This window comes from Pseudophryne corroboree, chromosome 8 (assembly GCF_028390025.1).
Source record: "Pseudophryne corroboree isolate aPseCor3 chromosome 8, aPseCor3.hap2, whole genome shotgun sequence".
Classification (NCBI taxonomy): Eukaryota; Metazoa; Chordata; class Amphibia; order Anura; family Myobatrachidae; genus Pseudophryne; species Pseudophryne corroboree.
The window spans coordinates 398,140,328-398,151,849 of record NC_086451.1 but is presented as its reverse complement, the minus strand read 5'-3'; the positions used below and the strand labels follow the sequence as shown (position 1 = coordinate 398,151,849).

At 45.9% G+C, this 11,522-nt stretch overlaps 1 protein-coding gene across 1 annotated transcript in view; it reads left to right on the top strand.

Moving 5' to 3' along the window:
- The first annotated feature begins 6,491 nt into the window (after positions 1–6,491).
- The window catches only part of LOC134949276 (cytochrome P450 2G1-like), a 103,028-nt gene continuing 97,997 nt past the window's right edge, over positions 6,492–11,522 (top strand). Inside the window, exons 1-2 of the mRNA XM_063937772.1 lie at positions 6,492–6,729; positions 7,240–7,402. Coding sequence (XP_063793842.1) covers positions 6,553–6,729; positions 7,240–7,402 — 340 coding nt within the window. The 5' untranslated portion in view covers positions 6,492–6,552. The remainder of the gene's footprint in view (positions 6,730–7,239; positions 7,403–11,522) is intronic.

Here is an 11,522-nt window from a genome sequence, read left to right as displayed (position 1 = left end):
TAACGCTTAACATGTGACTTAATGACATTCATTCCCTGGACATTTATTGATGCTACCATCTTCTTCATGAGTAATCTCCATTAAGGAGCACTTAGGACTATGGTTGTTGGTTCCTCCCTACTGCCGCTGATACATTGCTGTTTGCACTATTTTATGAGGATAATATCCTTGGACACAACCATTGGGATGAGAACTCCACAAGTGTATTTTACTAATAATATCTAGCTCAGTACTGTTTCATGAGATTTATGTGACTTTATCTATTTTGAATGATTCATCAATGTTTTTATGTTTATATTTTGTATAATGGTTTAATAAAATCTACTAACATTGACCTCTATTGGTAATTACTATATCTACAGATGCAATCTATATTTTTTCCTTTGAAATTAAAATGCATTGCTTCTTTATGGGGTATATTTACTGCAAATCGTGTTTCTGCCGATGTCAGCCGAGATCAATCTCGGCTGATATCGGCCGTTTGAGGTTGCAACTTTTTGGGAAAAAACACAGTAATTTACTAAACTACCGTGTTTTTTCAATTTGAACTCACCAAAGTCGATGTCTTTCGTTCTGCCAAGCAGTGTTTTATGGGAGAGATTAGCAAAACACTCCAGACATCACACAGTGAAGCCCAGCCGAATCAGTGCATTGCTTCATTGTATACAGTATTTAAATAGTTTAAAAGTTTTTTTTTTAAATTGTGTGGGGTCCCCCCTCCTAAGCATAACCAGCCCCGGGCTCTTTGAGCAGGTCCTGGTTATTAAAATACCTGGGAAAAATTGCACAGGAGTTCCCAGTATTTATACAACCAGCACCGGTCCTGGTTCCAAAACTACAGGGGACAAAAGACGTTTTTAAACCAGCACCGGTCTCCACTAGCCAGGGAGATAATGCCACAGCCGGGGGACAAATTTATGTAGGTCCCTGCGGTCATGGCATTACCCCACAACTAGTCACCACTGGCCGTGGTTCTCTGCGGGGAGTGGGTACCCCCCCAATAAAGGAGTCTCCCCTGTCCAGGCACCCAAGGGCCAGGGATGAAGCCCGGGGCTCTCCTTGCCATCCGAGCGCTGTAAATGGCAGGCTGATAATAACCCATGTGTAAAAAAAAATGTATATTGTCATTTACCTGTGGAACTACAGGTCCCAACAAGCCTATTCTGGTACTTGGAGAACCACAAGTACCAGCATGTGGGGTATTAAAGGACCCACTACTACCTGTAGTTCCACCTGTAAAAGAAATATTACAGTAAAGACAGTACACACTTACCGTGAAAGTACAACTTTAATTACAAATACATGCACACTTACACTCACACATACTTACCTACCTACATCCCAGACTGCCATTGATGTCCACTTGTCCATGTAGAATACCATAGGGTACCTGTAAAAAAAAAATATATACTCACAATATTAAATCTTTTTTTACACATGGGCTATCAGCCTGCCATCCACAGCCCTTGGATGGCAGGGACAGCCCCGGGCTTCATCCCTGGCCCTTGGGTGCCTGGGAGGTCCCCACTCACCCAGGGAACCCACAGGTCTGCAGCAATGTCCAGGATGCCAAGTGCAGCACCAGGCTGCATACTGCTTTCAGGGGTCACTTTGTTGCTGTCACTTGATTGACTGCAGTTGCAAAAGCAGGATTTTGAAAGGGGGATTTCCAAACAATTGGTTACAGACCAATGAAAAAATGGTCTGTAACCAATTAAAGGGAATTCATATATTATCATTTAACTTGCATACTATGGAACCATGTAGTAATTAAAATTAATTCTCTAGCTGCTAGTGCCTAACCCTAACCTCCCCCTTAGTGCCTAAACCCCCTAACCCCCCCAGTGGTGCCTAAACCTAACTCCCCTCCCCACAGCCTAACCCAAACCACCCCCCTCCTGCAGCCTAACCCTAACCTCCCTAGTGGTGTCAAAACCTAACATGCCCTCCCTCCTCCCCTACAGCCAAATTCTAACCCTCCCGGCTATACTTACCTTTGGGATTCCGGCTGTGGGTATTCCGGCGTTGAGATGCTGACCTGTTTGGTATGTGTCTGTATGTGTGTGTGTATGTATATATATATATATATATATATATGTGTGTGTGTATATACAGTATATACACATATATATATATATATATTTCTAGGAATAAAACATAATGGAAAAGGCGCTCATAGTGCACTGTTTATTCAATTTAAAAACAGTAACAGGTCACGGACAAATTGTATAGGTCTCGTACCATATAGCACATGCTGTGGGCTCCTGACGAAGTGTGATACGAAACGCGTTGGGGCGTGGCCTGTCTGACGCACTGTGTCCACCTGTGCAGCTGCTCCCGCTGTCTGATCCAGAGAGGTTTCCCGACGAGTCACGGCTACACCATAGCCGGCGGCGCGGTGTGTGGTCCCGGGTGGCGGCCAGCGGGTATGCAGTTTGTGCCAGTGGATTTTCTTTGAACCATGTGGTAACCAGCCCACAGCGTGTGCAATCCTGCTCCAGGAGTCCGGAGCCTTCATTGGGAAAGTGCTGCGGTATTTATCCTATACCTGTGCTACAAATCAGAGGATTCTGGTGCTTGTAATTTTCTCTACTATTGAGAGAAAAAGTACTGCCAGCACACCTTCTAATCGAACTGATATATATATATATATATATACATACACACGAGCACAGCCACCATCAGTAACCCACCAGCACTCCCCTAAAGACAATCAGCATAGCCACCATCAACCCCACCCCCTTCATAAAGGCACAGCAAGGGCACATCATTCCCCCCCAGCAACCCCCTTCCCAGACAGATACAGTGACAGCATCAACATTCCTCCTCCCCCCATAGGCAGACAGTGTAGCACCATTATTCTCTCCCCCATCTCCCCATAGCCAGGACAGCACATCATTCCCCCCTCCCATATAGACAGACATAACAGTGCCAGCGCTACCCCTGCCATATGTCTCACCTGGCTCTACTCCACAGAGTCACGGAGAGACAGTCATTACCTGGCGCTGGCCGGAACAGTGAAGCAGCTACAAGCAGCGCTGTTACAATGTAGCTACTCCGCTGGCTTCAGCGCCTCTATTGTCTCACAGCACGTGAGAGGAGCTGCAGTGCTCTTCCTGCGTGCCGTGCCATCCTCGCAAAGCGCAGTAAAGTGACTGTGACACTGCGAGGCTGGGCTGTAATAGATTAAAAAAAAACCTTCAGCTCCTCCGCTATAGATCGCGACCAGGGGGGGTTTCCAGTTACTCAGAACCCCCCCCCCCCTGCGTGCGCATATGGACTGTGTTCTCTGGTCCTGGGCTGGATGTCCTCCTTAGGTCCTGCAGATTCTTCTTCAGGTGCTGCAGCATGGGTTCTGGTAGGGTCACTACACTGCTTCTCATGGACTGTCAGCGCTGTCCACCATCCATTCAATGGGGGTCCTTCTGGGGTCCTAAAGCTGGAGGGAAGCTGTATCTGACTCCTGTGGCAGGTTCTTTTGCCACCTCCCACCTTCCGGGTTCTGAGCTCTGATCCTGCTGCCCAGGGGTCACTTCAACCAGGGTCTTGCCGTGGGGATCCTGCATGCGCCATCTGGTTACAAGGGCAGGAATCCTCCTGGGGTCCTTCACTGGCTCCTATCATACTTCCTGCCTGCTCTGTAGGGGTCTTGCAGGGTCTTCTATATCTCAGTACAGCTCTCTTGGACCTTCATCGGTGAGTCTTCCTAAGGGTAATCCAACGGCCTAGCAGCAGCAGCCCTTCATGATCCACCAGCAGCAGCACAGGCAGTCAATCTACAGGCTGGGTCTTGACATGACCGATAACCCCTGCACGTTTCTCCTGTGACTACATTGCTGAATGTCTTACCAGGTAAACTCCCATCTGTCTCACCTGTCTATCCTCTGCTACCTCTTTTTATCCCAATTTCCCTGGGATTCTGGCTCCGCTGCTCTGGTAACTCTGGTATCTCACTGGTCCCAGTTCCTTGGAAAAAGCCAGCCCTGGCTCCTCTGCCTTGTAACCTGCACCTCCAATCAGCTGGGGAGAATTTTCCTAGGTATTTCTGTTGCTGGCTGGCACAGATCCCCTGCCAGATCTTCCTGCATATGCTCAGTAGTGTCCATGAGGGAAGAGTCACATAAGTTCACCTGGCATCCCAATAGGATTGAATGGGTCAAAGTTAAAGTACATATTGAAAAAACTACAGGGGCTTCAGTAACATATATAAGCCCTTGTGTAGTAGTGAAGGGAGTGGTGTTAGCAGGGAGAACACTAACTAACTTTAGAGGTTTAGGTGGTGACCCCACCTAAACACTTCTCTGATGTATAGCTTCTCTGCTGCGTATGGGCTTAACCTCTTTGCTGTGTATAGGCCTTGTCTCTCTGCTTTGTATGGGCCTAGCATCTCTGATGTGTATGAGCCTAGTCTCTCTGCTGTGTACAGGCCTACTCTTTCTGCTGTGTACAGGCCTAGTCTCTCTGCTGTGTATGGGCCTAGTCTCTCTGCTTTGTAAAGGACTAGTCTCTCTGCTGTGTACAGGACTAGTCTCTCTGCTGACTGCTGTGTATGGGCCTAGCCTCTCTGCTGTGTATGGGCCTAGCGTCTCTGTTGTGTATGGGCCTAGCCTCTCTGCTGTGTATGGGCCTAGTCTTTTTGCTGTGCACAGGCCTAGTCTCTCTGCTGTGCACAGGCCTAGTCTCTCTGCTGTGTACGAGCTTAGTCTCTCTGCTGTGTACGGGCCTAGTGTCTCTGCTGTGTATGGCCATAGTTTCTCTTCTGTGTATGGGCCTAATCTCTCTGCTGTGTACAGGCCTAGTCCCTCTGCTGTGTACAGGCCTAGTCTCTCTGCTGTGTACGGACCTAGTCTCTCTGCTGTGTACAGGCCTTGTCTCTCTGCTGTGTACAGGTCTTGTCTCTCTGCTGTGTATGGGCCTAGTCTCTCTGCTATGTACAGGCCCAGTCTCTCTACTGTGTATGGGCCTAGCCGCTCTGATGTGTACGGGCCTAGCCTGTTTGCTGTGTATAGGCCTAGTCTCTCTGCTGTGTAAAGTACTAGTCTCTCTACTGTGTACGGGCCTAGCCTGTTTGCTGTGTATAGGCCTAGTCTCTCTGCTGTGTAAAGTACTAGTCTCTCTGCTGTGTACAGGCCTAGCCTCTTTGCTGTGTACGGGCCTAGCCTGTTTGCTGTGTATAGGCCTAGTCTCTCTGCTGTGTAAAGTACTAGTCTCTCTGCTGTGTACAGGCCTAGCCTCTCTGCTGTGTACGGGCCTAGCCTGTTTGCTGTGTATAGGCCTAGTCTCTCTGCTGTGTAAAGTACTAGTCTCTCTGCTGTGTACAGGCCTAGCCTCTTTGCTGTGTACGGGCCTAGCCTGTTTGCTGTGTATAGGCCTAGTCTCTCTGCTGTGTACGGGCCTAGCCTCTCTGCTGTGTACGGGCCTAGCCTGTTTGCTGTGTATAGGCCTAGTCTCTCTGCTGTGTAAAGTACTAGTTTCTCTGCTGTGTACAGGCCTAGCCTCTCTGCTGTGTACGGGCCTAGCCTGTTTGCTGTGTATAGGCCTATTCTCTCTGCTGTGTACGGGCCTAGCCTCTCTGCTGTGTACGGGCCTAGCCTGTTTGCTGTGTATAGGCCTAGTCTCTCTGCTGTGTAAAGTACTAGTCTCTCTGCTGTGTACAGGCCTAGCCTCTTTGCTGACAAAGAAACAAGAAAAAAGGCTGCACTGTATTTTAGGAGACGATAAAGGGAAGAGAGCCGACGTATGGAATAAAAAGATTTAATTTAATAATGAGATCAATAATACGAAACATATGTGACAGAGAATAAAAAATATATAAAGAGAGAATAATCACACCTTAAAAGTCTCAGATTGTATGGTGTCTCCTGTTATGTAACACAATTGGAGGATAAGATGGTAAATGTCCAAATTCCGCAGACTGTCAGCCGTGACTAAGCTGAGGAGGAGTGCATTGCAGCACAACCAATTCCAGATTGCAGTGTACTCGTGATCATCAGGTATAGTATACAGAAGGTATTACCTCTCCCGTGAGCTGGTCGAAAGCCGGGCATCCCCGGCCGTCAGTCCTGCAATGCCCACAAACACTAAGCAGCGAGGAGATGGAAAGATCACTTTATGAAGTGACTGGCTGTGAGAGCGTATTGTCCGGCGGTGCCTAGTCTCTCTGCTGTATAAAGGACTAGTCTCTCTGCTGTGTACAAGCCTAGCCTCTTTGCAGTGTATGGGCCCAGTCTCTCTGCTGTGTCTAGATCTCTACAAATTTAGGGTAACTTTAGGTAACCCCTGTCTTCATTTATTTATTATTATTATTATTATCATTATTATTATTATTAAACACTAAAACAATGCTTGCCTTATGGTTGTCTACAGCGACATTTATTATATTATAAGACATTACATTCCACTGGCACTTTTCCAAAGTAACACACCCTATCTGCTGACTGGAACGATCATTTTATATGTAACTGTCCTGGCAAGTACACAATAGTTGATGTTTTCTGTTTGCAGCAAAAATATAATTCTGATCATTAAGAGGTTCATTTCTCATAACTCATCATGGACATTTCAGTGACTGCGGTATTGATAATTTTGCTTATCTCCTGCTCATTTATCTACATGACATGGAACACAATGTACAGAAAACGGAACCTTCCTCCTGGTCCGATTCCCATGCCTTTGGTCGGAAGCTTGCTGTATATAAGAAGAGGGGAATTGGCGAAATCCCTTATGAAGGTCAGTTGTTTCAGTTATGTAGAAGCCTAAAACATTATATTACATTTTTACATTATCCCTAGACTGTGAGCTTCTCGGAGCAGGGCTTTCTTCCCTCCTGTTCTCACAGCCCTCTTCTCTTGCACTTCAGTGACAGCTCTCTCCTACTCAGTGACTGTCAATACCTGCATTTCCTCTTGCTCGTGACTGTTCATCTCTTCCAACGGCTGCCCGCTCCCAGTAGTACGCCGATTACTGCTTTGCTTCCTCACATGTCAGCTGTATTGTGTACTGAGAACTGTGGTGCTAATTGTTACCTGTGCTCTGCTTTAGTTTTCTGTAATGTTTAGTTCTGTATACCCTGTATTGTTCTACTGTGTGTTACATGTACGGCACTGTGAAACACTTGTGGTGCCTTATAAATGAAATTTTATACTAATAATATGGATAAATGAAATAATAAGATTAGAATAGGAGCACCAATATACAACAAATAAAGATCACTGCTAATCTCTCTAACCTGTTTTATAGTTCTGGGAGGAATATGGACCAGTGTATACTCTTTACTTTGGCCCGCGACGAGTAGTTGTCTTGAGTGGATATGACGCTGTAAAGGAAGCGCTTGTTGATCGGGCTGAAGATTTTGGTGCTCGAGGTCCTCTACACACCATAGAGGGTTTTACCCAGGGTTATGGTAAGGGAAAAATATTGTTGACTGTAGATGTTAATTCTTATTTGAAATATAAATGATTGGGACCTATGGCCCTCATCAAATTTACAGCACTGAAAATGTTTAAATGGTTCCTTATACAGCAGTCATACTATGGAGTATATTCACTAAGGCGCAATTTTTTTTAGTAGTGGAGATGTTTTTTATCGGCAACATATCCACTTCTAAAAACCTGCACTTTACTAAATATAAACCTAGGTATAGATTGTTTGAGGACTCTTAGGGGGGCATGTACTAAGCAGTGATAAAAGTGGAGTAGTGAGCCGGTGGAGAAGTTGCCCATGGCAACCAATCAGCTGCTCTGTATACTTTTATAGTATGCAAATTATAAATGTTATGTCAATGCTGATAGGTTGCCATGGGCAACTTCTCCATTGGCTCACTTCTCTACTTTTATCACTGCTTACTACATCTTCCCCATAATACCAAAAGAAAAAAAGCAACAAGACTTTGTGACCTATTGTATAGTCACCTGCGGGCATTATGGGGTTTATTTACTAAAGGCCGATTTAATCAACTTCCAACTATTTCAGATAGAATAAAATCAATGTTGGGCTTCCAGGGATAAAACACATATTTACTAACATAAAAAAAAAAAAGTAATCTGTTATTATATGTGTGTTTTATCCTGGAAGCTTAACATCGATAAAGATTTTAATTGACCTAAAATAGATGGAAGTCGATTAAAATTGACCTTTAATCGATATACCCCTCACGTAAAAGGGTAAATTATATTTGTTTGCATCTTTGTCCTGCAGCCTTTTTGCCAATATACACATAATGTATTTTCTTATTTCTCCATGCAATATGGGAGTACAATTTACTTTTCCTCCCCCATTCCCATTCGCTTTCATGTGTAGTATCCTTATTTTGATTTCTGAGAAAATAATGAATTTGCTGTTAAGCTGAATGACATGAGAATATGTTGAGTAACAAAATAACAACAGTGGTCATGATAGTGACTCAAGGTCGTAGGCAAGTACAGTATATAGGGGCTCATTTATCAAGCCTTGGAGAGTGATAAATAGCACAGTGATAAAGTACCAGTCAATCAGCTCCTAACTTCCATGTTGCAGGCTGTGTTTGAAAAATGACAGGAGCTGATTGGCTGGTAAATCACCTTGCTATTTATTACTTTTCAAGGCGTGATAAATCTGGGCATTAGAGTCAATCAGCTATTAGACAACTTCCCTCTCACAGTAGATAGATACTATGTGATTCTCTGGGGAAAAAAATAAATACAGTACAACTTTTACAATGTGTAATGTGCAAGTATTGAGAGCTCCAATAAGTATTTTATACTCAGTGGTGCAAGTAGAAAAAATGTCTTATAGGTACTGTGTGCGCATGCCTAAGGCGCAAGTGTCAAAAAATGGGTGTGGCCAAATGCCACATGGGTGTGGTCAATGAAAATGGGGGCGTGATACACATATGGGGGGAAGGGCAGATACACATATGACAACAGTGCCAGATATACGTTGCCCCACAGTGCCAGATATACATTGCCTCACAGTTCCAGATACACATTGCCCCACAGTGCCAGATACACAAATGCCCCCACTGTGTCAGATATACATTGCCCCTCCAGTGCCAGATACAGAAATGCCCCCACAGTGCCAGATATGCCCCCAGTGCCAGATACAGAAATGTCCCCAGTGCCAGATACACATGTCCCCCAGTGCCAGATATGCCCCCAGTGCCAGATACAGAAATGCCACCACAGTGCCAGATATACATGTCCGCCCAGTGCCAGATATGCCCCCAGTGCCAGATACAGAAATGCCACCACAGTGCCAGATACACATGTTCCCCCAGAGCCAGATATGCCCCCAGTGCCAGATACAGAAATGCCCCCAGTGCCAGATACACATGTCCCCCAGTGCCAGATATGCCCCCAGTGCCAGATACAGAAATGCCACCACAGTGCCAGATACACATGTTCCCCCAGAGCCAGATATGCCCCCAGTGCCAGATACAGAAATGCCCCCAGTGCCAGATACACATGTCCCCCAGTGCCAGATATGCCCCCAGTGCCAGATACAGAAATGCCACCCCAGTGCCAGAAACACATGTCCGCCCAGTGCCAGATATGCTCCCAGTGCCAGATACACATGTCCCCCCAGAGCCAGATATGCCCCAAGTGCCAGAAACACATGTCCCCCCAGTGACAGATATGCCTCCAGCGCCAGAAATGTCCCTAGTGCCAGATACACATGTCCCCACAGAGCCAGATATGCCCCAAGTGCCAGAAACACATGTTCCCCCAGTGACAGATATGTCCCTAGCACCAGAAATGTCCCTAGTGCCAGATACACATGTCCCCACAGTGCCAGATATGCCCCCAATGCCAGGTACACATGCCCTTCCCCCCCCTTCCTCTGCTGCTCACCGCTGCTGCTGCTGTCCTGTGTGTGAGGGGAGGAGAGCGCAGTGTGTGCCTCTCCTGCCCCTCAGTCTCCGGCGGTGGTGCAGGTGTCTACCTTCAATTCTTAAGGGTACGCCATACCCACCCGTACCCGCCCACTTGCACCGCTGTTTATACTGTCTGTCTAAAACAGAGCTCACATATTTGAACTGTTAAATCAGGACAAAATGGCTCAAAATCTACAGGGTTTGACACAGATTGCTGAAGGTGATTGATTGAGACTGATTGAGGTGTCAGTATAAGGAAATTGTATTCGCTCCTGTAATAGAAACAGCTCTTGAACATCATAGACAGAAAGCAAGAAAAGAGTTTCCATGGTCTTTAGTCACATGTCCTCATTTTATTATTTTTTTATGATATTTACGTACAGGTAGTTGTAACTGTAACTGTGAAGCCAAATATAACATTACCTATAATTTTATTTGGTTTAGGTTATCTAGGAAAAATAATGTAATGTCTTTGGGCCATTAGCCTACAGTATTTTCTAATACTAGTGTTATTCTAATTTTGGGTGACGGAGACCCTGCGATGATGCCGGATCTCGGTCATCTTGTCCCCGCCGCTGCCTGTGTCCTGGCACCTGTACTATGTACAGTTCACAGATGCTGGAACACGGTTCATGTGTAGTAGCAGCAGCAATGGTACTGTGCAGGGGTTAAAGGGAGCCGGAACGGGGTGGAACTGCGTTCCGTCAGTTCCACTTGGAGATGGAACGCAATTCCACCTCCTCCGGCTCACCTAACCCGATGTTTGGCCGGCGCCGCTGGAAGATGCTGGGCGCCCTCTGAGATTGTGTTACCAGCGGGCGCCCGGCTCCCTCTCCACAGCAGCAGCTGGAGGCAGGAGCTCAGTACTGAGCTCCAGCTTCTGGCGCTGTCACTGTGCGCTATGGGAAAGACATCATGACATCTCTCCCATAATGCCAAGGAGCGGACGCACAGAGGACTGCAGCGGTCGGACTGCATCGGTCGGACATGGGAGCGGGGCTTGGTGAGTATTGTGATTTTTTTTTTTTTTACAGTGTCATCATTGAGGCCAGTAGATCGATAACTCCCCTGTAGCCTCCTCTACTAGCTGATCCCAATCGGTGTTTTCAAAACAACCCTGCAGACTTAATAAGGCTTCCTCTGGCCAAATCTTAACTTCCCTAGTAACTGGTCGATTCCTCCCTAATACCGACAGATATTTGGGAATTAACCAGAGTGATGAGTGATCCAACTGCCCAAAACGAGGACACAAAAAAACATTTGTATGCATGTTTGACATTAGTATAAACATGATCGAGAGTATTAGCCCCCCGAGTTGGTACCAAAACATTCTGCACAAATTTAGGAAACACAGATTTTAAGTTCGCATTAGATACATCTCTGGCAAGAATAAATGCACAGTCCAGGTGTAGAGTCAGTTGTCTAGAGAAAGAAATGAGCAAGATATCTAATGTCAAGGTGATATTCGTTTGCAGGGGGATAAACTGTACACTGCAGCTACAAAAACCAATGAAAATTCCAGAGGCATATAAAATGGCTTACACCGCATATGCATAAATTCCAGATCAGCAGAATAAAAGGTCTCAATTAGATCCGCATTAGAGCACCATTTATCATGGATATATATGCAAAGACCACCACCTTTTTTCTTGCCAGACTCCAAAGTCCTGTT